Raw genomic sequence first — 26,232 nt, forward strand, 5'->3', positions numbered from 1 at the left:
AGATGGGCTGGCGTTGCTGGGGCCGGGGCAGAGAAAGAGAAACGCTTCTGAGAGCGACCGGACCCTAGCTGATGCTGAGCTCCTCTGCGGCCGCCGAGGCGCAGCCGTGGACTAGCAGTGCACGAGCAGGACAGGCCCAGGGTGGAGATGGGAGCGTCCTGACTCCCCACGGGCCCAGGCTTCTCCCCTGAGCCAGTGTGGGCAGCCCAGGGCAGCAGCTGGAGCTGGGGGGCAGCTGCCCAGCGTGCCGTGGACCACACACTCCTTTCCCGTGTGTGAGCCACAGGGGTGTTCAGGCCGAGGGGCAGGCACTCCGGGGGTTCTTGGGGGTCACTCCAGAGCATGAGGTCTTGTCCCCCGTGTCCCTGGGGTGGAACTGACCAGCATGCGCTCCCTGTCCCAATAGTGGGGTCCAGTGGGGTCCCCCTTGAGCTCCAGGGTCCACAACAGAGGGGGCCTTGCTCTCCTCCTGGCTGCGGCTGGTGGTCCAGGCCGGGGCACGCTTAGTGGGGAAGGTGCGTCCATGGGTGTGCAGACGTGTGACGTGCAGACAGGACCAGGCCTGGGGAGCCCCTCGGGCGGGGACACGGGAGGTACTCTGTAAGCAGCGGTGAGGAAGCCTCACGGTAGCCCTGAGGTGGACAAGAGCAGCTTCGGGGGGCGCAGACCGTGTTTGTCTCCTCCAGAAGCAGGACAGGACTCCAGAGCCGTGGGGAGCCTCACACGCACCTAACATGAGCACGTGCGGTCGAGTAAACTTCCAGACACACAAAGAGCGTTTCTCACACACTCACCCTCCGTGGGGAGAAAAGGCAGAACTGGGGACTGAATAGGTTTAGAGCAACATGTCCGGGGGGACTGAATAGGTTTAGAGCAACATGTCCGCTGAGCCCTCCCCGCCCCTCTTGGAGCCTGGTCCCCGGCAGCGGCCTCGGCGCCCACCGGGTAGCGGCGGACCAGGCTTCCACAGGCCTGGGGGGGGGCAGCAGCCCCTCCTGCTCTTGCTCCTGCTCCCCCCGGCTTGTTCCGGGGGGGACACCCGGAGCTCTGGGCCTGAGGCTGGGCTCCCCCTGCTGCCCCGTCTCCCTCTCCCCCAGGCGGAGGAGGACGTGGAGTCAGGGGAGGACGCTGGGGCTGGCCGACGGAACAACCGGATCCTTATGAGTGGCTTCTCCAAGCGCAAGGTCGGGCGGGGCTCCCAGGCGGGGGCACCTTGCTGGGACCCTCTGTGTTCCACCAGCCCACGGGCCCAGCTGTCCCTGCGCCAGCCAGCCGGGGCCTCCCCTCCAGCCCCCGGGGCCCCGGCCCGCCTCCCGGAACCCCCCCGGGTTGCTTGCTACGTGTCTGTCGGGGGCTGCCGGGGGCAGGTGCCTCGACGGCCCCCCCGGTGCATAGCAGCCAACGTCCCTGGCTCACTCAGGCCCGGGCCCAGGCCGCCCGGCATACTGCGGGGGACAGGCAGGCTCAGCCGGGCAGCCCTGGTACCAGGCCCCCCGACAATAGGCCTGCCTCCTGCCCCCTCCGGCCTGTGCAGGGCCATGGCTGGTCTGGGGGCTCCACCGGGCCTGACTCCACTCTCCCTTCATAGAAGAAGGCCAGCAAGCTGAAGAAAGTGGCCAGCGTGGAGGAGGGAGACGAGGACCTGGACTCCCAGGGCAGCCAGAGCCGGGGGTCAGTGCCCTGCCCCAGCCTGGACCCTGGACGGGTGGGGCAGGAAGTGCCGAGGCCCGTGTCCCTGAAACAGCGGACGCTGGACGCGCCGGCCCTGCTGTGGCCCCGTGAAGTCACAGTGGGCTGGGCGAGGGGGAGCCCAGCGTGTGGACCTCAGGGTCGTGGGGCCAGATGGGCCCACACGGACCCCTGCGCCTGCTCCCAGAGTCCGCTGTGTGGTTGGGTGGGCTTGGCGCCCGCACCTGTCCCTCCCCCGCGTCTCTCCTCGGGGTCCCTTGCCCGTCCCGGAACCCCCCCGGGGCGTAGTAGGCGTTGGGTGCGCGTTCTGTGTGGACCAGGGAGCCTGGCTCGGGAACCGTGCTGCCCAGGCTGCCCCGAGTCCGCAGGGGCGCCCGTGCTGGCGTCCTGACGGCTATCGCCTCTCCTCCCTGCAGGGCCGCCCGGCAGAAAAAGACCATGAAGCTGTCCCGGGCCCTCTCAGACCTGGTGAAGTACACCAAGTCTGTGGGCATGCGCGACGTGGAGGCGGAGGGTGAGGGCCCCGGGCCCGGGAGCGGGAGCGGGTGCGCTGCGGCCTGGCGGGCCTCTGAGGCCGTCCCCCCGCCCCGCAGTGGCGTCCAGCTGGCAGGTGTCGTCCTTCAGCGAGACCAGGGCCCAGCAGATCCTGCAGCAGAAGCCGGCCCAGTACCTCCGCTTCAACCAGCACCAGCTCTCCCGCATCTACCCCTCCCCCTACCGTGTGGACTCCAGCAACTACAACCCCCAGCCCTTCTGGAACGCCGGCTGCCAGATGGGTGCGCTTGCTGCACGGAGAAGGGGGAGGGCCCGGCGCTCCAGGAGGCTGGGCTTGGAGAGCCTCGCCACACCCCGCTAGTGGCTGGCACTGGGGTGGGGTCCTAGGGCCCAGCGAGACTGAGGCACATCGGCCGCGTGCTTCTAGGGACGGCGGGGGGCTGGCTGTGCTGGGCTCCAGGGGCCTTCTGCCGGGACGCCTGACCTGGGTTGTACGTGAGGGTGAGCCTGGGGCCGGCTCCCGCAGGCGAACGCTGGACTTGGGGGCAGCCAAGCAGGGGAGGTGGGGGTGGGGCACGTGCTGGGCGCTGACAGGCCGCCTCGTGTTCACCCCCATAGTCGCCCTGAACTACCAGTCGGAGGGGCGGATGCTGCAGCTGAACCGGGCCAAGTTCAGTGCCAATGGGAACTGTGGCTACGTGCTCAAGCCCGAGTGCATGTGCCAGGGTGAGCCCGGGGCGCGGGGCATGGGGCGGGGGTTGCGGGGCGCGTAGGTAGGGGCAGCTGCCACAGGCTCACCTCCAAAGTACGGGTGCCAGAAGTGGGGGTGCAGCAGAGGGCCCCACGCTACCAGGGGCTGGCAGGGGTGAACGAGGGAGCCCCTTCGCACGCCTGACCCCCACGAGGCTCCCAGCAGGACGCATCTGGGGCGACTGCCCACGGGGCAGTCAGAACCTCCGAATCCCTTCCCGGAGCCTCCAGCTCTCTCACTGCTGGCTGCTGGCAGCTGCGTGGGGCTGTCCCCGTTGTAACCTGGATCTCGCCCAGCCCTCCTGGCCAGCCTTGGCTAACTTCACTCTACCGCCTGGGGGCACGGGCCTGCGGAGCCCCATCACCGGGAGCCCGGCGTGTGGAGGGTGGCGAGGACGGTCCCAGGGGACACCGGCACGCAGACCTTTGGTGCGCCCATGCTGGAACCCTGCTCCTCTGCCCCTGTCCCCGGCCCGGGACTCCAGGCCGGTCAACGGGGTGCAGTGGAGTGCCCCATGCCGCCACAAAGCCCTCAGCCTGGTCCCCTGGCCCCTCCCAGGCGTCTTCAACCCCAACTCCGAGGACCCTCTGCCCGGACAGCTCAAGAAGCAGCTCGTGCTCCGCATCATCAGCGGACAGCAGCTCCCCAAGCCACGGGACTCCATGCTGGGGGACCGAGGCGAGGTAGGAGGGCCCCGGCGGGGGCGGGTTGGGCAGCGCCGCCACGCCAGGCCCGGTGCCACCCCTGCCCTACCTGCCCAGATCATCGACCCCTTCGTGGAGGTGGAGGTCATCGGGCTCCCCGTGGACTGCAACAAGGAGCAGACGCGTGTGGTGGACGACAATGGTGAGGCTCGCAGGGGAAGGCGGGGCGGGGGACGATCCTGTGACCCTGCACTGCCCCCTCGCAGGAGCCCGTGGGGGAGCCTGGGCCCCAGGGGCTGGTTTTCTCCGCCGGGCGGCCAGCCTAGGCTGAGGCACCAGAAGAGGGCGTGGGCCCAAGTGGCCTCCCGGCTAGGGATTGGGGTGAGAGGTGACCCCTCCTCCTGGTGGCCTCTAGGATTCAACCCCATGTGGGAGGAGACGCTGGTGTTCACCGTGCATATGCCTGAGCTCGCACTGGTGCGCTTCCTTGTCTGGGACCATGACCCCATTGGGCGTGACTTCATTGGCCAGAGGACGCTGGCCTTCAGCAGCATGATGCCAGGTAGGCGGGGGCTGGCAGGGTGGGGAGGGGCAGCATCCCCCATGATAGAGACCTACGTCCCCTGCGCTCAGGCTGGCGTCTGCCACAGAGGCCAGCACACCCCACACAGAGCAGTCCCTCCCCCACACCCAGTGTGTCCCCCACACCACAGGCAGTGCCTCCCGTAGGTCGGTGGAGGGTACCAGGGCTAAGCTCCCATCTGTGGGTCGGCTCCCGCCATGGGTGGGTCTAGGGACGCAGTCGGGACCGAGGAGGAAGGTATGGGGCCAAGGGCGCTTTGAGGATGCGGGAGGGGAGGAGCGCTCAGGCTGCGCATCAGCTGGCCCCCGGGAAGGGGAGGAGCCCATGAAATCAGCGGGCTTCCTGGAGGAGGCGTCCCCAGAGCTGGGCTCCCGGGCCATATTCAGGGCCTTTGAGCAGAGTGGGCGGGTGACCGGTATTGCAGGCTACCGGCACGTGTACCTAGAGGGGATGGAAGAAGCCTCCATCTTTGTCCACGTGGCTGTCAGTGACATCAGTGGTAAGGTGAGAGCTGCCTGCAGGACCCCAGTCCCACCCCAGCCACGCTGCCAGGTTTGCCGGGTCTCCTGGGTACCTTGCTGGGCCTGTTTCTCCACCGGCCAAGTGGGTGGGGGGGGCACCGCGGCTCAGCCCCCGCTCCCCATCTCTCTCGAGCCTCCCCAGTCCTTCTGCGTCTCGGGATCCCTGGTCCTCCGTCCGTCCCTGGCTTTGCTCCCAGTCCCCCGCATCCCTGGATGGGGGACCTCCCCTGTCTCCCCCTTTCTGAGCTCCGGGCCCAGGCGGGGGCCAGTGTGTGGCGGTGTGTCAGGCATGCACGGGGGGCTGGCGTGGTCCTGGTGCCCATTGTCTCTCTCCTGCCTCCTCCACGGCCCCAAGGTGCTGCCGGGCACGGTGCCGCAGGCCGCTCGGCTCTTGCCCGCCGTCCAGCCGCCTGTCTGTCCTGCGTCTGCCTGTGTCCGCGGGCTCCTCGCCCGGCTGTCTGCGTCTCACAGCCGTCACTCTGTCTCTTTGGTCTTGCAGTGGCCTCCCCCATGTCCAAAGTCTACTTTTAGAAGGACAGTCCTGTTAGGAGCTTGAAGGTACCCCAGCGCCAGGGCGGCGGAGCCCGCCCGCCCACCACCTGCATGCTCAGGTCGCCCCACTAGCATCTGTGGCTCCCGGTAGCATTTTGGAGACTGTCAGCTCATGCGACATGGTCGTGATGTGGTTCTGGGGTCCCTCGGGCCATGCCCAGCCACAGAGCAGCATTTATGAGGCAGGTCCAGGACTCCGGCGAGGCCTCCTGTGTGGGGACCCCTCCTGGCCTTCCGTCCCTCCTCTGTCTGGCGCCCTGTGCCCCCCCCCACCCCCACCTCGTGTCCTGTCCTCTAGCTCAGAGCGCCGCCGGCTCCCCTGCCCCCTGTGTGCTCCCTGCCCTTACCCTTCCTCTCGGCCCCTCTGCCCCCCGTGTGCTCCCTGGCTCTGTGTGCACCCATGATGCCCGCTGTGGGGTGGGGATGCCCCAGGGACCAGGTGCTTTGAGCTTGAATCCTGGACCTTCTTCTAAATGACTTTGCCACCAACTTTGACCAAATTGCTTTGGATTTGGGATCTTGAATCGGGAAGCCGATTCAAGTGCGGGCCACGTGAACAGCCCTGCGCAGAAGCACCCCCTATCCCTGGGCAGTCGTGGCTGTGGTCAGGGCCTCTGCATGTGAAGACCCTTCTGGCCTCTGCACTCCGGAGACGCAACTGTCGGCCTCTCTGGCAGTGACCTGGGCCCTTGTCAGCTGGTCCCGGGGATCCCCAGCTGCCCTGCTCAGAGAGGGAGGCGGCGGGGAGAGGCCTGGCTGTCCAGGAAGGCCGAGGCCAGCAGCAGTTCAGGGAATGCCGAGGCAGCCTGGGCCCTGCCCTTGGGGCTGCTGCACAGAGAGCACGGTGAGGCCGGTAGCAGTCGGGAAGGCTTCCCAGAAGAGGCAGCCCCTCCGGGGGAGCGAGCAGGCAGGGGTGTGGGAGAGCAGACCACTGGCCTGCGCTCGGCTTTGCTTGCTTCCTTGGCCTGTGTGCCCAAAGGCAGGGTGAGCGTGAGCGGGGCGGTGCTGCTCTCACGGGGTTTTCTCTCCTCTCTCTCTCCCTGCCAGCACCCCCGGGCGCCCTGTGCCAGCCTGCTCGGCTGGAGCCGGGGGCTTTGGGAACCTGTGAGGGGTACCTGGTGGGCACAGGAGCCACGGTTCAAGGTCCCTGTCTGGGCGGCCCGGGGGTCTCCTCCTTCAAGCCCTCACAGGGTCCACCTGTCCTGAGACCCTCAGACCCTCCCCCTGCATTCAAGGAAGGCAGCATCCCCGGTCTGTACAGAGGCCATAGCAGCTGCTGTCCCTGGCAGGGGTGCCCTGGGGACACGCTTCCCCACCCGCAGCTGTGAGCGGCACAAGCCTGACACGCTGGCCCTTGGGCTGCAGCAGCGAGCTGGGAGTCCCTGGTCCCCGGGGCCTGGCTGCCGGCTATGTGGGCTCCTTCTCTTGCAGGTCAAGCAGGCTCTGGGCCTAAAAGGCCTGTTCCTCAGAGGCCCAAAGCCCGGGTCACTGGACAGTCATGCTGCTGGGCGGCCCCCACCTCGGCCCTCCGTTAGCCAGAGGCTCCTGCGGCGCACGGCCAGCGCCCCGACCAAGAGTCAGAAGCCGGGCCGCAAGGCCTTTCCGGAGCTGGTCCTGGGCACGCAGGACACAGGCTCTGAGGGGGAGGTCCGTGACGTGGCTGCTCCCAGCCCCGGCCCCACCCTGGAGGCCCCTGCCCCCGAGGAGCCCGGCAGCCGCAGCCCCCGAGGTAAGGCGCCGGTGGGGAAGAGCCCGATGCCCCAGAATCTGGGCCAGGAGCCGCCCCCTTGTGCCCCTGAGGGCCCCGGGCCTGCCGGGATGGCCGCCACCTGCATGAAGTGTGTGGTGGGCTCCTGCGCCGGTGAGGACGCTGAGGGCCTGCGGCGGGGACGTCTGCCAAGCCCCGGGTCCCCGGCCACACACGAGGCCATCAGCCAGCAGCCCCGGGCCAGGGCGGACTCGCTGGGGGCTCCTTGTGCCGGCCCGGGGAGAGGCAGAGGGGCCCTGCGGCAAGGTCCGGGAGGCGGCTCTGTGTCCACGGACTCCAGCGGCCTGGGCAGTCCCGAGGTGTTCCCCCACTGGCCTGAGGGCGCCCGCAGGCAGGCAGGGGCCCTGCAGAGGGAGATGAATGCCTTGTTCGTTCAAAAGCTGGAGGAGATTAGGAGTAATTCCTCCATGCTGTCCACCGGTAAGACCAGACGCTCCTGGCCGGCGTCCTCTGTGCCGCCCCCACGCCCCCTTCGGCATGGCCCGGGCCGGGCACCCTCCCTGTGCTTCTGTGTTCAGAACCTGCCTCTGTGTGCTCGTCTGGCTGCTTCTCCTTTGCTCCGCTGGCTTGCCTGGGCGTCCCCTGCCGCCCCCCGCACCCCTTCCCCAGCTGATGGTACCAACCCCCTCTTGCCCTCAGAGACTCCCCACGAGCCCCTCAGTGAGAGCGGGTCTGACGCGCTGACCCGATGTCCCCGGCCGGCAGCCCCCGCTGCCCTACTTTGCTGGCCGGCCCTGCCCTCTGCTGGCGCTTTTGCTAAGAGCTGGGGGCAGCTTCCTGTCCCCCCACCCTCTCCCCCCAGGGCCAGGCTGCCGTTGTTCGGCCCCTGGCCCTGCACCGCAGTCCTCTGGGAAGCCTGGAGTGTGTCGGTGATGCTCTGCAAGGCGGCCCCTGACGCCCCGAGACAGCTGAGGGTGCCCAGGTTCCCCGTGTTTGCAGGGGGTGGAGGAGACGGCACCCACCCCTCGGCCCTGGGCGCTGCTTTATGGCCTGAATTGAGCTGAGCTGGGTTGTGACAGACAACAGCCCGAGGGCACCTCATCAGGGAACCTCAGCCTTGGGAGGGGCTGGAAGCCGAGCCTGTCCCCCACCCCCAGACCCCGGTCCCTCCTTGTACCCCGCCCAGCCTCGCTGTTTGTCTGTCCACCTGCCAGCCGCACCCACACGCTGACCAGCCTGTTCTTTCTGTCCCCACGCTGCCTCTATAGTTAGGGACTGAGAGCAGCCGCGTGCCAGGTAATGGGGCCCAGCCTGTGTGCCCTGTGCCGTTCCCAGCCCTGGCCTGCCAGGGGGCCCTGTGGACCCTGCCCGTGGGCACAGACCCTCTGCTCCCCCAGCCCCAGCAGCAGCAGAGCCGGAGGGCCGGGGGGGGGGGCAGCCGTGTGCACAGGGAGGGGCCTGGCCGCTGAGGGCCCTGCAGGCTCCGTCCACGGGGGACGTGCCCAACACGCTCCTCTCCTCTTACCCACAGATACCCGCCCCTTCTCCATGCCGAGGACGGGCTCCTCCCTGTGTGGCCTGGAAACCATTGCCGAGGAGCCATCCCTGGGTCCTGGCCCCCCACCTCTGGTGGCTGCCCCCCCCAGCCCCTCTCCGGGAGGGGCCCTGTGCGCCTCGGGACCCGGCGCCAAAGTGGCGAGCCCCGCAGCGGTAGCTCTGGGAGCTTCCATGCCCTTCCAGCCCAGGACCCGGAGCAGAGGGGACACGGAGCCGGCCCTAGAAGGCCGGCGGAGGGTGTACAATGGCGGGGGCCCCGGGGGGGCGTGCGAGGGGACCCCGAGCAGCCAGATGGTCAGAAAGGCCATGAGTGAGGGGCAGGTGCCCTCGGAGCTCCTGGGTGGACGGCGGCCCCTGGCTGGGCCCTGCCCCACCGTGTACTCGGACGCCACGAGTGGAGACCGGCTGTGGCGGCGGCTGGAACCAGGGGGCCATCGCGACAGCGTGTCCTCATCCTCTAGTGTGTCGTCCAGCGACACGGTCATCGACCTCTCCCTGCCGGGCCTGGGCCTGGGCCGTGAGAGCGTCGCAGGGGCTCTAGCCGGACGTCTGCCCCTGCGGCCCTGCTCGGCCACAGCTGCCCGCCTGGACCTGTCAGCCGTGACCAAGAGCAAGTCCAGCCCCAACCTGCGGGCTGCCGGCCAGCTGCCTGCCTCACTGGAAGAGCTTTCGCCGCGTCCCCTGGCCCCCAGGCCCCCCTGGAGTCGCCTCCCCCTGGCGGGCCTCTGGGACTGCCCTGCGGCTGCCAAGTCCAAGAGCCTGGGGGACCTGACTGCTGACGACTTCGCCCCCCAAGTGGGGGTCCTGGGCCGGAGCCTGGGACTGGCAAGGGAGGGGCGGGCAGGGCAGGGGGTGCGGCGGGACGCCCTGACAGAGCAGCTGCGCTGGCTCACGGGCTTCCAGCAGGCGGGCGACATCACCTCGCCCACAAGCCTCACTGCCGTGGGGGAAGGGGCGCCTGGTCCCCCCGGCTTCCTGCGGCGCTCCTCCTCCCGCAGCCAGAGCCGCGTGCGCGCCATCGCCAGCAGGGCCCGGCAGGCCCAGGAACGGCAGCAGCGGCTGCAGGGCCCGAGGGGACCCCCAGGGGAGGAGCGGGGCACCCCCGAGGGTGCCTGCTCCTGGGGCCCGGGGGGCTGTGGGGACGTGCCTGCCCCTGCCACTGGGCTCCTGCTCAGACTCTGACGGGCTCCCCAGGGTGCGAGGTCCCCAGTCCCTCCCCCCGCCCCCTGGCCCTGCACTGTGGTCCCGTGGAAGCCCCGACCCTCAGCCCCCACCTCTCCCCAGGGAGGAAGGGAGCCTGCTTGCGGTCGGGGCGGATTTTTCATGATGTTAAGATATATATGACAAGTACTTAAGTTTTTAGAGACGAAGCTTCTCCCACATTAAGATGGTGCCCAGTCCTTTCTGCGTCGTACCTGCGTCTCCACAGCGCGGGGCACGGCTGTGTGTGGGCTCCCGGGCTCGTCCTGTGCCCACTCCCTGCCTGACGGCGCTTTGCTTGTTCTGCACAAAGCCCCCTTTGTACGGGACACTTTAGACCCCAGACTCGCGGACACAACTCCAATAAACACTTTCCTGCTCGCTGGTAGTGGGGCCACCCCCGTGCCCTGTGACCACTGCCACAGTCCCTGGGCCGGGGTCCGTGTGAGGACACCCCGACCCCTTTCCACAGAGGCTCGCGGACCCCTGCAGCCTCCAGGATGCAGCCCCTGCTCCCTCCCAGCCTGATGGTCCCACTCCTATGTGTGGGGGGAGGGGGCAACCTTGGCCCTGGGCAGGGACCCCAAGCCAGAGGACCCCCAACTGGCTAAATGCATACACTACCCCTCCCCTGGAGTGGCAGGACGACAGCCAGGACACCAGAGGGTCTGTGTCTGGGCTTGGCCCCCAGCCCGGCCTCTGGCATCTGACCTCCACGGGAGCCATGTGGGCCACCCAAGGCCTTTGCCACGAGAGTGCCTGTTATGCAGCAGGTGGTGGGTCCAGCCAGCGAGGTCTCGTGTCCGACTACCAGGATAGGCCCTGCTGTCTTCCCGATAGGGCTGGCGAGAAGGTGGGCACCGACACGAGGCTGGGTGCTGGTGGGTGGGCACGGTCTCCCTCGAGGTGTCCCCTCTGCAGACTCCAGGGGCCTGTGCCAGCCACTCACCCAGTCTTAGCGAAGGCCAGGTGGAGGGTGCCTGCTGGCCCCACAACCCCCCGAACCCACCACACCCCTTCTCAGGTACGGGGAACACTTCCATGGGAAGCGGTGCCCCGAGACCAAGAGGAGCCCCAACGCAGAGCATTTAGGAGGTGTGCCTGGCCTCCAGGGTCCCTAGAATCTGGGGTGTGTTGGAAGAGGGCACCTGGGGGCATCAGCCAGGGGCTTCTGGGCCAGGCTGGCTGCTGGGGCTCCTGGAGCTGAGAAGCAGGGCCGATTCCCATCTGGCCCTGGTTGGGAGCCGCCTGCCGCCACACCTGGGGAGGCTGGGTCTGTCCCAGAGGGTGCCTGGCAGCAGGGCGGGTCTTGCCTGCACGGCTCTGCCCAGCTGATGCCAGGGCTGGGGCACCGCAGCCCCTGACGGCAAAGTTGGGCAGATGGAAGAACCTGTGGGGGTGTTGGGCTGAGCCAGGCTCTGGCCAGACTTTTTGGGCCTCCTGGGCATCCGTGCTGGGCTCTCCCTGCACCAGGAAGCAGGGGGCAGAGGGCCATCAGGCCAAGGGGCCAGGGAGGCCATACAAAGGGGGCCACAGCCCGCTGAACGGTGCAGGGGTGTCGGCTGGGGAGATGCAGGCCAGACTGTGGTGGGCTGAGGGGGCAGGACGCTTGTGGATGGTGGGGGTTCACGGGAACCCCTGCTGGGCCAGCCTGGCCTAGGGACCCTGGGAATGGCTGCCACTGGGGGCACAGACCCGGCCTGGCACAAGCAGCCACGAGCCCGTGGGGCTAGGGTTGATGCATGCGTGGCTCACCGGGGGCCTGGAAGGTGCAGGAGTGGCCAGGGCCCCTGGCAGGAGCTGCGGCATCGGGGACAGGGCTGGCCGCCTCCTGAGGCCGGCTGCCAGGTGACTCAGCCGAGCGCATCCACGTGCATGTGGGCATAGTCCTGCGGCAGCAGCCGTGCCTCGGGCCCACGCCCTGTGGGAAGGGGCAGTGCGCAGCCCTCTGAGGGCCGGAGACAGGGCTCTGGGCTTGGGCGTACGGCCCCGTGATGAGGTCGGGTCTGAGCAGGAGTGTGTGCGGCCACCAAGCCCAAGAGCCCCTGAAGACCCTCCTGTGGCTGCCGCCTGCAGTCAGGAGCGTGGCCCAGCCCGGCCTGGCCCCCCAGTCCGTCTTGGGTGCGGTGGGGCTGCGGACTCACAGGACGGCCCTCCCTGACAGACGTGCTGGTGACAGGACTGCCAAGGACACAGGGAGTCACCGGACAGCCGCGGCCCACAGCCCACATAGGATCAGGTGCTCCAGCAGTAAGCGGAGGGAAGACCCTGCTCGCGGCCACCCAGGGCGGGGCTCATGGGGCCCGCTGTCTTGAGAGCACCCGGCACGGCCGGACGACACCGCGGGCTCTCTCTGGGCGCCCCGAGCTCCCGCTGACCTGCTGGAGACATGAGCGCGGATTTACATCTGTACACGTGTGTGTATAAAAGATTATTTCACAGTTAAATATATTCCAATACGCATGTCTCACTGGACAAGTTGCGTCTCCCAGCACGAATGAGGCAGCATCACAGAGACCCGACGGCGCATGCTCGCGCCCGGCCACGCCTGGCCCCTGCTCCTGTCCCAGGTGCACGACACGAATGCTCTGCTTGGAACTCGGTTTCCCTGCCGCGGTCGGAGCACGTCCCTGACAAGCGCAGAGGAGAGCTGCCCGGCAGGGCCGGCGCCTCACTCGGCCGGAACCTCGTACTTGAAGATGACACTGAAGAGCCGGCCGCCCAGCCGCTCGGCCAGCCAGGAGTTCTTGATGACGGCCAGCTTGAGGCTCTCGCAGCGCAGGGCCGCGTGGTAGTTGGTGTGGACGGCCCGGCCCATGCCCTCGATCACCACCAGGTCTGCGCCTCGCTCCCGCACCAGCACGGCCAGTCCCTTGTCCAGGCGGCTGTGGGGAGGGAGGGGGCTGTGAGGGGGGGGAATGGTGGCGCCTTACCCCTGCACTGAGCTGTCCCCCGGGAGACACCATGCCCTGTGTCCCTAAAGGGCAGTAACTGACAGGGATGCCTGGAGCGCCCCCCCCCCCCGGGCCTGACGCCGCTTCTCTCCATGATGAAATCCTCTTTCCTGGTTGACAGCGGCCCTGGAAAGGGAGCAGGTCAGCCCCGAGAATTGTTCTGGCCCCAGCCGGCTCCCAGTGCCCGGTTCTCCCGCTCTAGGATCCCCAGGGCCTGAAACACCAGTGCGGTGACCCGGTCATCAGCGCCAAGGAGCCTTGGGGGTGTCTGCCTCTCTCACCAGACGGGGCCCGTCCGCCCGGGGCCCCACCGAGGGGCTGCTGCCTTCTGCGGCACACAGGGAGGCCAGGGGCGGGCACAGAGGTGCCTCGGGGTACCTGAGGTCCAGACACGGGGAGCTGGAGCCCGTCTGTGTCAGCAGCAGCCTCTCCTCCCTGAGCGCCGAGCTGCAGAGCACAAGGACCGGTCGGCACCCCTCCCGCCGTGCCCCCACCTCTCCACGCAGACCCCGGGCTCCCGGCTAGCTTACTGGATGACGGGGTCCATGGCCGCGATGCGCTCGGCCACAATGAGGGACTCGCAGTAGGTGACGTCGTTCAAGGCAGGTCCCGAGTTGCACGCCAGGATGACCTGCGGCGGGATGCCCCGAGCTTTGTACGGACCTCGGCCGCCGCCCGGCGCCGAGCCAGCGCGTGTCTGCCCACCCACCCGGGGCTGCCGGCTGAGCGGCACGACCCCGACGACCTCTCACTGCTCGCTGGCTCCAGGAGGGCCGGCTCCTGGGTCGGGACGAAGACGGCCCCAGAACACTGTGGTCGGGCTGACCCGAGGTCCGTGGCGTGAGGAGCCTCACCCGAACCTGCCTGCCCCACAGAGGCCACGACGGCGCCAACCCCACTGCGAGGGGCGGGCCCAGGGCAGGGGTCCCGCCGCGGCCCGGACGCTCACCTCCGTCCCTCTAGAGAGAAGCTCCCTGACAAAGGGGAAGACTCCCAAAATGACGTCTACTCCACTGTTATCTGCGAAAATTAAGGCACATTTGTGAGGGGGCCCCTGCAAGACAAAACCAGGACGCTCAGTCGGGAACAGGCGCGCCCAAGCGCTGCAGACCCTGCGCGCTCCACGTTCCCCGCGGGCCGAGGCCGAGGGCTGCTGGCTCCCGCAGGTGCTGGGGTGCGGGGGGCGGGACGCGCCTGTGGCTCTTCCGGAACCGTGTCCCCAACGACCTCTGAGCCGCGGCCACCGACCTAACCAGCAGAGCCTGCAGGGGGCAGTGGCTGGGGGAGCGGGGCCGCGGCGTCCGCCTCCGGGGGGGGGGGGCCCTCGGTGCACCGCCCTGGAGTGGCCCCGTGCCCCGTCCTGTGCCCATCCCCCTCCCCCGGGGCCTCGAGAGCCCGGCCCGGCCCTGGGGCAGAGGCAGGGGCGGTGGTGTGTACCTTCAGCCTCTGAAGCCACTTGCTGTAGGAGTCCACGAGCCACGGCCGCTCTGTGGGACACGGAGCCAGTCAGCCCCCGGCCCCGGCAGGCCCGCTCCCCTCCCGCAGCCGTGCCCTCGCTCCTTCCCTCCCCTGCAGGGCGAAGTCCCAGCGCGGACGGGAGCCCCTACCTTGCAGCTTCATCTTCGCTTCCTCGAAGCCAAACTGGGGGTCAGACTCGAGAACGCTGCACGGCGGAGAAAACAAGTCACAAAAACCCCAACCTCAGCTTCCGCATTCACCGTGGAGCCCAAACGGGCTGAGCCCGCTAGGATCTGGAGCACGCAAGTCTCACAGGCCCCAGAGCAGTGGCGGTCTGGACGAGCTCCAGGACGCGGGGCGTGGAGGGGAGCTGGGGGCGGGGGGAGGTGGGGAGGGTCCCGAGTGTGTGCCAGTTTCCGGCAAGGCGCTGGGTCAGCCCCGGCCTCGCCCGGCACATGCCCCGACATGTTACTCAAAGGGACAGCTAGTGACAAGGGTAAGGAGGGCATGAGGGCGCTTCTCAGCGTAGACCCGGCGAGGGCAAGGACAGGACACCAGGCAGGAGACCAAGCATCCAGCAAGGGAAGAGGCCCAGGCCTGGGCTGGGGGTGCCGCTCCCTCGGGGCCCCTGGGCCACCTGCTCCCACCCGCGTCTGCGAGCTCCTTCAAAAAGCACCTCCGTCTCCCAGTTTCAACTGTTAAGTATAGTTGGATTCCCACCGTAATGTGCAAAGCCCAGATCTGGGTTTCTACATCTGAAAACATCACGCCCCAAACCCACAGCCCAGCCCTCCACGTGCCTGCTCTGAACAGGCTCGGGGCAGCCAGGAAGGAAATCCGCCACCCACTCCTGGGGCCAGGGCACCGGGACCCCATCCCTCATGCCACCTCCGCAGGGACCGAGCTGGGGCAGCGCACGTGGCCGAGGGGGACAGGACGGGCCGTGGCCCTGAGCCCGAGATGGAGTGAGCAGGCAGGGGCAGGGCTGAAGCGTGGAGGGGCCGTGAAGGCAGCAGCACCTACTCGGAGACGGCTTTCGCTCCCCAGTCGAAGACGTTCCCCGCCAGCAACCCCTTCACCAGGGCCAGCTGCCTCTCCTCCCAGCCCAAGGCGTCCAGACAGCGGATCACCCTCGGGAAACACTTTAGCGCCACTCCGTTTTCCTTCTGCTTGACCTGCGGGGAAAGGCGAGTCGCTGGTTGGCGTGAAGGCACGGCCCTGCCTCCCTCGGGCCCTCAGAGGACCAGGCAGAGGGAGGGCGCCCCGCTGTGGATGTCCCCATGAGGCCGCCCTGAGGGAACGGACGCCCAGCTGTCACAGGCGTTCCGGCAACCCTGGATGCTGACAGCTACTGACTGAGAACAGCGCGGCCGCGGGCGCACACTCAGCCACAGCCGCGGGGCCAACACTCAGCCACGGCCGCAGGCGCACACTCACACGGCCGCAGGCGCACATTCAGTCACGGCCGCGCGGGCGCACTCAGACACGGCCGCGGGGCGCACACTCAGCCACAGCCGCGGGGCCAACACTCAGTCATGGCCGCGGGGCGCACACTCAGCCACAGCCTCGGGGTGCACACTCAGACACGGCCACGAGGAGCTTGTGCCGTGTCCCCAGGCAGGGCAGAGATGGGCTATGGTGGGAGACTCAGACCCTCGCAGGTACCCCACGCCCTATCCCCAGATAGTCCGTCTGAGGGCAAGGGAGGCAGGAGGTGGGGTATGCGGCGCTGGCTTGGAGCCCTGGCCGCCATCCCCGGGCACATGGCCTCCTGGGCACAACGGTCTGAGGAGGCTGGTACCTCTCAGCCGGCTGGTGGGCTCGGGCGGCTTGTCACCTGCGAAAGCAGGACTGCTGTCCACAAACGCCAACCCTGAGGCCGGACGCCGACCCCACCAGGCCAGAGACAGGCACCGCCCACCGAGAGACCACCCAGTGCTCGCACCAGGCAGGCCAGGCCAGGCCAGGCTGCACCCCTGCCCCCTGCTGCCCGCACCCCCCTCGCAGGCACCAACCCCACGCAGGGGGGCGGCACTCACTTTGGAGTAGGGGTCTGGGAAGTTGAACTCGTTCAAACAGTGCTCCCTCGTGTCCAACAGGCTGCGCACGGTCAGGGTCCCGTAGGCGCTGGGGAAAAGGTGGAAGAAGGCAGCTCAGGGGGTCGGCCACCAAGTATACGGCCTCCCCCCGGCCGCCGCCTCGGCCCCCGGAGAGCGTCCTCGCGGCAAAGCAGCTGCGGAGCAGGTGCGCGGGGAGGCCAGGCAGAGGCACACGGTGCCCAGGGCGGCTACCGGAGCCCGGCGCGGACACTCACAACGGCTGATGCCGCAGCGTCTGCAGTTTGCCCCAGTACTTTTGCCGGAACTTCTCGGCCCTCTCGGCCGCATCTGCTGAGCCCGGCTGGCTGGCCACGGCACGTTTCACCACCTGCCGGGCACAGGCCGCTTAGCAAGGCCCCGGCCTCTGCGTGGCCAGGGCCGTGGTCCGAGCACGTCCCCACACACAGGCCCACGGCCGCTGGAGATCGGGGTCCCGGGCTCTCCCCTGTGGGGTGGGAATGGGGTCACCGCTGGCCCCCACCCGGGGATCAGAGCCACATCAGCTGGGATGAGCTCCTGCGGCACCGGAGGTTGGGGGGGGACAGGTGGCCTGGGACCATCCTAGGAGGCCATGCGAGGTCCCAGCCTGGAGGCCCCTCACTCAGAGGACAGAGCCTGGAGGCCTGTGAGGACTGAAAAGGACATTCGCAGGGGCCGGGAAGGCCTGAGACGCAACCCACCCGGGCCTGGAGTCCCACCGCCGTCGCCCCCGACCCCGCGTCAACCGCGTGCCTCTGCCCAAACACAGGACCAGCGCGGTGACCTGGCACGGCCCCAGGTGCTTCGGACCCACGAAGCCCACGGGGTCGCACCTACACCCAAGGAACAGGAATCAACTCTCAAAGTCCGACTCAGACCCCACAGCCACCGACCAACCCCCCCACAACTGTCGCTGCTCCTCGGAAGCCCCACGGTTTCCAGAGATGCCCGTCTCTCGTCCCCGGGGGCGGCCGGTCCGCCCCGAGCCCTCACCCCGTCCAGGGCCTCCTCGAAGCAGGTGAGCCAGTACTTGCGGGCTGGTGCGTCGTCCGTCAGGTCGACCGTGTCAGGCACGTAGGAAGAAGGGTCCAGAAGGAGGGGCAGGTTGACCAGCGGCCGCTCCAGCCGGTCCATCTCCAGCAAGTCAAACTGGGAGGGGGAGAGGCGACACGCGCGTCAGCCGGGCGGTCCCGGAAGACCGAGACCCCTCGGGCCAGTCTGAGCAGCAGCTCCTCGGGGGGAGCGGACGAGGACGGGGCGGACAGGCCCCTTCTTCCCGGGCCCGCCCACCCACCTTACAGCCCTTCCCGGCCTCAGCGCCCAGAGCCAGGCTCCCCGGATCCTGAGTCCGCCCAACCCCACCGAGGCCATGTCCCTCCCAGTGACTGTGCTGGTGCTCCTGCGACGGGGTGGCCCTGTGGTCGGGGACGCCTGCACCAGCATGTGCTGCTCTCCCCACACACGCTGGCTGCACTTCTGGCCCCGTCTCTGCCACTCCAGCCCCCACGGGCATGGTCCCCTCTCTGCCCAGCCGGCCCTTGTTCCGTGACTCCCGTGGTACCATACCCACAGCAAGGCCACAGGGACCCCGTGGGGCCGGCAGTCCAGGCTCCCATGCTGGCTCCTTTCTCTCCACAGCACGGGTGCCCTCCACGCATGCTGTGTCCAGAACCAACTCCCTGGCTACGCCGAGGGGTAGGACTCCTCCCCGCCCGACGTGCTACCTAGGACCACCAGCCATAAGCACATGCTCCGGCCATTTCCGGAGGAGCCGTCCCTCGGCCACTTTTAAGTTTTATGTTGCTCAGACGAGGCTGGTGTCACACCAGCCCTGGTCCCCGGAGACGTGCTCACACCTCACTCGGCATGAGCCTGGCAGCCCTCTCCCTGCTTGTGGCCGCGCACCCGACTCCGCTCTCGTCTGCCCGCGGCCAGACCAGCAAGCCGGGAGGGCAAAAGGCAGGCGTGCTCTGAGCTGGGTGCCTGCACCTGGGGCACCCTGGCTCTCGGGGTGCCTGAATCACAGGGCGCTCAGCCAGGAAACAGCTGGTGCATTGCCAGGCAATGAAGGAAAGTGGACGGTCGCCCATCTCCGGGGCCTCGGCCCGGTGTTCGGGGCACCCCGTCCGGCCGACAAGCAGCTCACACCTCAGCTTTGCCTTGTGTAGGCTCTGCACGCCCGTGTGTGAAGGGAGCCTCTGCCCCTGCCTTGCAGGCCACATGGAGACCCGGCAGGACGGGTGCGTGAGGCGCGGAGCAAGCCGGCACGCACGCCAGCTCGACACTCGCCCTCCTCGCTCACGTGTCCGTTGGGCTCTGCGATCCCTGAGGCAGGAATCCACGTCGCGCCTCCACAGACCAGAAGCGGGGGTCAAAGATGCAGAGACCCTGCACCTGCCACCTACTGGCACGGCCGGGCCGGCACGCGGGGCCCTGGGAGGGGTTCTCGTGGGGAACTCATGATTAGATCCCGTGTTCTTACGGTGCTTACGCCGACTTGTGAGAGAACCTGCGTCTACAACTGAAAACCAGTGTTGCATCCGACAAGCCAGCAGGCCGGTCCTGAAGGAGGCAATCTGACCCGTGTGCCCAGACTGGCCGCCCGGACTCCCCCAGCTGGCTCTCTGGCCGGCGCCTGAGCTCTGCCAAGTGCTCAGAGACTTACAAGAGTGACAAGCCAGTGGGGGGGCGTCCTCAGTAAGCCTGTGAGTTCCCCAGTACGGGCCACAGTGGCAGCGTCCTGTGTTGGGCTGATACTGGTCCTGGTGGGAGACCCTCTTTGCCCGCTCAGCAGGACGGAGGAGCCCCTGCCCAGTCACACAGGTGTCTCCCCAGCTGGGGGTCGAGCAATGGGTAGGAAGCTTCCCAGGGCAAGAGACTCTGTGCCTCCGCAGGTTTGAAACCATCAGGCAGAGAACGTGGTCTACGGGAGGGGCCCAGGTTGGTGCTGACCCTGGTTCTGCTGTCAGTGGCCCCACCGCACCGCGGAAGCACACACTGTATGCTCCCTGCAAACAGGGGCCTGCACTGCACGGTCTTGGGGCTCCTGTGGAACTTTTGGAAAACACAGAACTGCTGGGGCCTGAGGAGGGAAACCAGCCCCCCTGTTCTTATCGTCCACGGTTGGTCAGTGGCCAGGACAGGGGTTCTCGGAACCTGACCCCACCAAGAACCCCGCACTTACGGTGCCGCTCCTGGCCCGCTGCGTCGGGCAGAGCTCTGGGGACGAGCTCATCAGCCCGGAGCTGCCTGCATAGTTCTCTCCCCAGCTGTACTGGTTAGGGTCTGGACGGGAGAAAACCAGGGGTCACCCCGGGGGTACCACTCTGTGCCCACACCCCAGCACGGCCCAACCGCCACGGAGGGTCCCCACAACACCAAGGGAGCCTGGGGCGGTGGCACCGTGGTCTCTCTCGCTAGTACTGAACCCTTGTACGATTACTTGGACCTTTCCAAGCATCTTAGAGCAGTCCGCCTCCCCATCATGCCCTCCAAGTGGACTTCAACAGGCAGGCCGCCAAGGCGCGTTCCTTGCCCTCGTCACGCACAGACGACCCCCAGGAAGAAGGAAGGACTGCTGCTGAGGGCCAGCCCCTGCCTCGGCCCCCGTCTGCCCCGGGCCAGCTCCTGCCCCCACCCCCGCCTGGCCCACCGAGACCACCATGCAGGCGCTGGACTCCAGAGGGTGAGTGAGGGCAGTGGGCCGGCACCTCCTGGGAAGGTTAGAGACCCACTTCCACAGCCTCCACCGCTTCTTGCTCCCATGTGCCCTGCACTGTTGGGACGCGACGTCACCCCGGCCGCTGGACTCACTGTCTTGTTCTGCTCCTTTAAGAAACGCTCCGATGGCTCCCAGGTAGCCCTCGTGTCTCAGAAACAGCGCCTGGACCTCCCCCTGCCACAGCAAGACCCTGTCTGAGCTGGCCTCACCGCCACGGGGGGAGTCTGGGCAGCTCGGAACTGACCCGCCGCCCGCCGTCCACCTCCCTATGTGGCAGAGGCTTCCCGAAAAGTCCGCGATGCACTCGTCCACAAAACCACATTCAGGGCTGAAGTTAAAAGCTTGGCATTTGGAGAAATCAGAGAGTGACTAGCTTCTTCCACAAAATTAACACCCACCCAAGCACCCCACTCGCAGGCCCAGCCCAGAGTGTCCCGGGGAATGAAGGACGTCCCCGAGCTCAGCTCATCCACGGGGGAGACGGCAGCCGCGCGCCCACCGCTGCCACCGTGACCAACTCTGAGACGGCCACGGCGCCTGGTGCTGGAACCCACCAGGGCAAAGGGGCAGGGGTCCGGGAAAAGCCTGCCCTGGGCCCCCCTGCCCTTTGGTCGACAGGTTCTGAGGACATGGAGGGCTGGCACCAGAGCATCAGGGAGGGCAGGAGGGCGAGCTAGTGAGCGTCGGGGAGGGTTGGGAGGAGCGGCAGCTCCAGGGGCCCGCGGGGTCACCTTGGAGAAGAAGTTGATGCTGTAGGTGATGGTGCGCATGGTGACGGGGTGGCCGCGGATGAAGAACCCGCCGAAGTACACCCTGTCCAGGCCATGCAGCCTGGCGTGGAGGCAGGCGAGCTGCCCGATGTCGTTGCTGATCATGTGCAGCAGACTCTTGGCCATGTCCTCCTTGGAGAACTCTGGAGGAGGCACAGGTGGGCGCTGCTGGGCAGGGCCGGGCCGCGAGGGGGCTGGCGGCACGCAGAGGGCATTGTGGGGAGCAGGTACCTCTGTCGGCCATGGCGGACTTCCCGAAGCTGCTGGCGATGAGGCTGCCGCCCAGCCCCAGGGTCTGGTGGGCCCCGCCGTAGATGTCCTGCACCAGCATGTCCACGTTCCTGTGCTGGCCCTTGGAGGCCAAGTGCAGCAGCTCGTCGAACTTCTGCGGGGATGGGGGCCAGAAGGGGGGTGCTGCGGGAACTGCCAGCGCTGCCGCAGCCCGTGGAGCAGCACGTGGTGGGCCAGGAGGCCCTCCGGAGTCCGGGAAGGGGGTCAAGCTGAGCGTAGGAGAGGCAGTCAGGGCTCCACTGGCCGCCCCCTGCCCCGGACGACACCGGCAGTATGAATGGCCATCCTGCAGCAACCAAGAACCACGGCCAGGACGAGGCCCAGGGTCCCTGGTCGGACCCCCAGCCACCAGCCTCGGGCCTCGCGGCTGCCACTCCCCTCCTGAGATGGTCTGGGACCCAGGACCCGGAGCAGAGCCCGCGGCATCTCTCTGCGGCCCCTGCAGTACCTTTGTTTTGGTGAGCAGAGCCCCAAGTCCCCAGAAGGTGCCGCCCCCGATGGAGCTGCCGCCGACCCACTCGAATCTGTCCTCGGTCTCCACCTGCACGCACAGTGCCGGAGGCCGGTCAGCAGCGCCCGGCCCCACGCTGCGGCAAACTCCATTCCTGAGCGCCACACCTGGCCGCCTGCCGTGCCCCCGACAGCCCACGCTGGCGCCCCCCAGGTGGCCACGCCCCCGCCCCCGGCCGGCTCCAGCAGACAGCGACCCCTGCCCGGCGGCCACAAGTGCGACCCCCACAGCGTGCGTCACCTTCACAATAGAGACTCCAGAGCCGATGTTGACCAGCAGATACGGGAAGATGTTGGGGTGATTGGTCTGGAATCGGAACTCGGGGTCGGAATCTTTCTGATACACAAAGGCCTCGTGGGGGATGTTCTTCAGCACAAAGTTGCAGCCTTTTATCAAGCATGTCATCACGTCCTCCTTGTCCACTCTGCAAGGGACAGAGCCTGGATGGTACAGCGCCTCTGCTGTGCGCGGCGGCTCGGGCTGCGCCGGCCCCGGGCTCCCTCCAGGGCTCCCTCCTGGCTGCGCTCAGCCGCCCACTCGCAAGGGACGCAAGGCTCCCAGACACGCCCCGGACACAGCTCAGACCGGCCCCTTCCCCTCTGCCCGGCAAATGGCTTTGGACGGGCCAGCTGCACGCACCCGAAGACCCAGAACTCTGCTGCGCGCGTGGCCCCAGCCTCACTCCCCACGTGGGCGAAGACGTCAGGGACCTCTGCCCCAGCAGGACGGGGAGCGCCGCCGCAGGAGCAGGGCCCCCTCCTCTCCTCGGCCACCCTGGCCGTCCTCGGCTTCGGCCAACAGAAGCCTGATGCCAGCCCAGCTCAGACCCTTGCCCCTTCAGAGCCCGACCCCGAGACCCGAGGCCAGCAGCCCCTGCTCTCCTGCAGCCCCTGCGGCCCCCACCGACCTCAGCTGCAGCTTTTCTTCGATGAGGTCCTTGAACCTGTAGGCCCCGCCCCCGGTGGCCTGGATGACCTTGGTCTCCGTGCTGACGAGGTGGTCTTTGATGAAGTCCAGGCAGGCTTCGATGTAGGTGTTCTCGAACTTGACGAAGTGTAGCCGGGCAGTGACCTCCTCCTGCACAGAGACCTCGTAGGGCGGCTCGTGGTCCTGCTCTGCGTCCTGCGGGTAGAGGGCGGGGGTCTGGGTGCGCGTGCTGCCCTCAGGGAGGGAAGGACGTGGACGTGAGAGCCCTGAACAGGCCCAGCTCTCTAGGGGGTTCAGGTGGGAGGTGGAGCCGGGGAGGCAGCGGGTGCTCCTGCTGGGGTCCCTGGTGGAAGGGGAGTGAGCGAGGGAGCAGGGAGGGGTTTTCACATGAGGAACATCCAGGAGGCTAAGCGAAGGGGTGAGCGGTGGGCGCGGCGGGCCGGGAGAGCACCGTGCAGGGGGCACCGCGGTGCCTGACCACCCAGCCCGCCAGGCGGCTCACCTTGCCCGAGTAGTCGAAGGACCGCACTCTGGCCACTTTGTGCTGCACGGTGGAGTAGTAGGCCAGCTTGGTCAGCGAGCCCCCTGGCAGGGGAGACACAGACGGGCAAAGTCAGGAGCCGGACGGGAGGGCCCGAGGCTCTTCTGCGCACCGTCTCCTCTGCCACACTGTCCTGTGCGTGAGGCACTTGGTGTAACTTGAGCCCGACACTCTGCAGGGCCCCGGGCAGAGGAAGGGGATGAACCGGGAGACCCAGACACTCCGCTGTCTTTGAGACCACACCAGGCCTGAGCCTGTCCCCCGCCCCTCCGCATCCAGTCCTGGGCAGGAAGGAAAGCGTCCTGTTTCCGGGAAGCCTCAGCGATCATGAGTGGTTCAGAAAAACTCTGTTTCAGACTCCGACTGTGAAAATGACCCGACAGAGGAAGCTGGCGAGTACACAGCTTTCACTGACCCGCACCCCGCCGGCCCTGATGGCTCGGGGGAAGCGGTAACAAAAGTATCCTCCGGAGGGGGCGAGCAGAGGAGGGGCTGCTTCACCAGCGTGCCCTCTCACGGCTCTGGGCGGGGCGGCCACACGGCGGGCGGCAGGGTCTCCTCCTCCCGGCCGGCCTTGTGAACACCCAGGGAAGCCCAGCATCGGGAAGCAGAAGAGGCTTTATTTGCCTGAAACACGTTTCAGGGCCACTTAAAAAGCCGTCCTGGGCGGTCACTTCCGAGCGTGCGGAGTGAGGCGGCCAGTGGGTCCGTGCACGACCGCCGGGGAGGACGAGGAGGAGGCGGCTCGGGAGGCTCGGGGCTGAGAGCCGCTTCGAAACCTGCCGGGCTCTGTGGGCTGGCCCAGGTGAGGCAGAGCCCTATGTGAGGGGGAGGCTGAGGCTAATCTCCGACCGCTGCTTTGTGACAGGATCCCAAGGGAACATACAAGAAACACTCGAGGCGGGAAACATCTGGGGGCTGAAGCTGGCCCAGGGAAGAGAAACCCGCTGCCGAGAGCACGCGCGGGGAGCCCGCCGCAGTGTGGACGGGCCTGCGAGGGCCGCAGTGACCTGCCCTTGGCGGGCCCTGTTCAGGCCACCCAGGCACAGGCTTACCTCATCCCCAGACCGTGGGCTTTAGAGGGAGAACTTGGTCTTAAGCCTCCTTATCCGTCCTCCCCGCCCCCAATCCCCGCCTGGCCCAGAGCGTCCTTCGCTCTGAATTAACGGTTTCCTAAAAAGACCAGCAACGCAAAGGGATGAAGATACACCTTGAGAGACTTTTCAAAAAGTGACCCTAAACGAGCCCCCTCCACCCTGCCACGGAAACCCAGTCTCAGGGTGTGTCTTCTTTGGGTGAACTTTAAATCACAAGCAAATATGAGTGTTGGGGTTTGGGGGAGGGAAGTCAGGTCTGTGTGCCCCACGCCACACGCCCCCCATGAGGCAATGCCCAGCAGCCCAGACTCGTCTCTCCACACCCCGTCGGGAGGGAAGAGTCAGGGGTCTAGGAGGTGAGTGGGGACGTGCAGAGCAGGGCTGTCAGCCTGAACCGGGCTGAGCTCACAGAGCAGAGCAGGGGCAGGGGCAGGCAGGGCCGAGAGCTCATCTGCTCTCAGGATCCTCTGGATTTAGCGAATGCCAACCCAGCTCCCAGCCACAGGTCATGGCACGTCAAGCCTAAGAGGAGCCATGCACGCAGCCCTGGGCTCGCTGGCGGGCACCGCAGCCTCCCCAGTCCAGAGCCAGGAGCAGCGGACCGTGGGAGCAGCCTCCTTGGGTCCCTTCTCCAGCCCCTGAGCCAAGACCTGCCCACTCACCCAGACCCGCGGGGCCTGACTCAGGGCCGTCCTCTCCTCCGCCTTCTTGGCCTGTCCTCCTATTTTGGGCAACAAGGGGCGCGGGACACCCCAATCTGTGTTGACAAAATGTCCCCACTGCTTTCCAAGTGAGGAACCCACTCGGCTGACACGAGCGTCCGAGAGAGAAAGGCCTGCCGAGGACACAGAGCAGCCGAGCTCTGCTGGACCAAGAGGCCTGGAGAGGCCAGGGGAAGCGGGAGAAACCTGTTTTTAAAGCAGACTATAGGCGCGCACGGTGACTGGTGCACTCAGGGCTGAGGACCCGCACCCGAGTGGTGACCTCCTACCAGCCCTGGGAACGCACACAAGGTCTGTCCTTTGGAACAATGACTGTGTCCTTTGGAGAAACACAGACATGGGACCGAGACCCAGCGAACCTCCCAAGAGGGGAAATGAACACGGACACTAAAAATATCCCGAGTGTCCTCTGCCCAGGAGCCCCGCCTGGGCTGGCGCCGGAGGACACCTTCCTGGACTGCCTGCGTCCTGTGGCTACAACCTGCCTCTGGGGGCCACACAGAAGATCAAAGGTAAACCCCGTGGCCAGCCAATTCTGGCTGCACCTCAGAAACGCTAAGTGCCGACTCGCTCCCAAGCAGCAAAACCGGGTGCATGCCCGAGGGCGCACACCCTACGGCCCGGCCACCTGGAGGCATGGGCGGGTCTCCAAAGACACACAGAGGAGAGTCCTGAGGGGCCTCCCGGGAAGCCTGGCTTGGGAACCCCCAAGCCGGGCCTCTAAGCTTCCCCTCGCCAGCCCAACATGCACCCTGGCAGGACGTTTCATCAGCTCCCATGCTCCTCCTGTGCCGGGCTCCATATGGGCTCCTTGGCACACCTGCCACCAGGTCAGGGCCCCACAGCAGCGCTGCTCACCACCCCGGGCATCTGCAGGCTGAGAACACAGGACCCAGCCCCGCCTCCCCACGGCTCCCACCTCCTGGAGGACGCGCCCCCACCCACCCAAGTCCCAGACAGTAGAGCAACTCTGGGGAGCAGCGGGTGGCAAAAGCATCCCATGCACGCGGCTCCAAGGGGCCGCCCGGCGCTGCCAGGACGCCCCAGTCCTTCCAGGAGAGGAGCACTCTTGCCCAGCTCCCACAGGTCAGCGTGTGACCCGTGGCTGGGGCCGGGCAAGCGCTCACTCTCGGCTTCGGGCAGGCACAAGCCAGCTGAGGCCACCGCAAGGATCTGAGCCTGCGCCCGCCCTGGCCTGCTCCGGGTGTCCTCCGCAGCAGGACACGGTCTTCCATCCCTGCGCGGACCCGGGCGGGGCCGCAGAGTGCGCGCTGCCCAGGAGCCAGGCCTACCTGGCCGCTTACAGCCGGGGACCCGAAACAACTTCGCTACCGGCCGTGACGGGGGCGGCTGGGAGGTGGGGGGCGCCAGGGCGGGGTAAGGGGCAGGGGCTGGGGCTGGGGCAGGGGCTGGGGCAGGGGCTGGGGCTGGGGCAGGGGCTGGGGCAGGGGCAGGGGCAGGG

General features: G+C 67.6%; 2 protein-coding genes across 3 annotated transcripts in view; one reads left to right on the forward strand and one right to left on the reverse strand.

The window, feature by feature from the left end:
* Positions 1-9,907, forward strand: part of PLCH2 (phospholipase C eta 2) — a 33,238-nt gene extending 23,331 nt beyond the window's left edge. The window contains exons 12-22 of the mRNA XM_059374416.1: positions 1,098-1,184; positions 1,589-1,671; positions 2,106-2,203; positions 2,283-2,465; positions 2,803-2,910; positions 3,494-3,618; positions 3,697-3,781; positions 3,995-4,141; positions 4,587-4,666; positions 6,667-6,964; positions 8,475-9,907. Coding sequence (XP_059230399.1) covers positions 1,098-1,184; positions 1,589-1,671; positions 2,106-2,203; positions 2,283-2,465; positions 2,803-2,910; positions 3,494-3,618; positions 3,697-3,781; positions 3,995-4,141; positions 4,587-4,666; positions 6,667-6,964; positions 8,475-9,682 — 2,502 coding nt within the window. The 3' untranslated portion in view covers positions 9,683-9,907. The remainder of the gene's footprint in view (positions 1-1,097; positions 1,185-1,588; positions 1,672-2,105; positions 2,204-2,282; positions 2,466-2,802; positions 2,911-3,493; positions 3,619-3,696; positions 3,782-3,994; positions 4,142-4,586; positions 4,667-6,666; positions 6,965-8,474) is intronic.
* Positions 9,908-12,118: 2,211 nt separating this feature from the next.
* Positions 12,119-26,232, reverse strand: part of PANK4 (pantothenate kinase 4 (inactive)) — a 15,073-nt gene continuing 959 nt past the window's right edge. The window contains exons 2-19 of one of the 2 annotated variants that reach the window (XM_059376919.1): positions 22,913-22,995; positions 22,391-22,605; positions 21,724-21,907; positions 21,421-21,513; positions 20,913-21,066; positions 20,643-20,824; positions 20,004-20,085; positions 19,375-19,475; positions 17,184-17,339; positions 16,427-16,539; positions 16,152-16,239; positions 15,136-15,287; positions 14,262-14,317; positions 14,092-14,141; positions 13,604-13,708; positions 13,185-13,285; positions 13,033-13,101; positions 12,119-12,585 (exon numbers count right to left, since the gene is read on the reverse strand). In XM_059376919.1, the coding sequence (XP_059232902.1) occupies positions 12,372-12,585; positions 13,033-13,101; positions 13,185-13,285; positions 13,604-13,708; positions 14,092-14,141; positions 14,262-14,317; positions 15,136-15,287; positions 16,152-16,239; positions 16,427-16,539; positions 17,184-17,339; positions 19,375-19,475; positions 20,004-20,085; positions 20,643-20,824; positions 20,913-21,066; positions 21,421-21,513; positions 21,724-21,907; positions 22,391-22,605; positions 22,913-22,995 (2,198 nt within the window). In that variant the 3' untranslated portion in view covers positions 12,119-12,371. Of the gene's footprint in view, positions 12,586-13,032; positions 13,102-13,184; positions 13,286-13,603; positions 13,709-14,091; positions 14,142-14,261; positions 14,318-15,135; positions 15,288-16,151; positions 16,240-16,426; positions 16,540-17,183; positions 17,340-19,374; positions 19,476-20,003; positions 20,086-20,642; positions 20,825-20,912; positions 21,067-21,420; positions 21,514-21,723; positions 21,908-22,390; positions 22,606-22,912; positions 22,996-26,232 lie in introns of those variants that run through there. The other variant, XR_009399727.1, reaches the window with a different exon arrangement.

The sequence above is a fragment of the Mustela nigripes genome, chromosome 14, assembly GCF_022355385.1.
Source record: "Mustela nigripes isolate SB6536 chromosome 14, MUSNIG.SB6536, whole genome shotgun sequence".
Lineage (NCBI taxonomy): Eukaryota > Metazoa > Chordata > Mammalia > Carnivora > Mustelidae > Mustela > Mustela nigripes.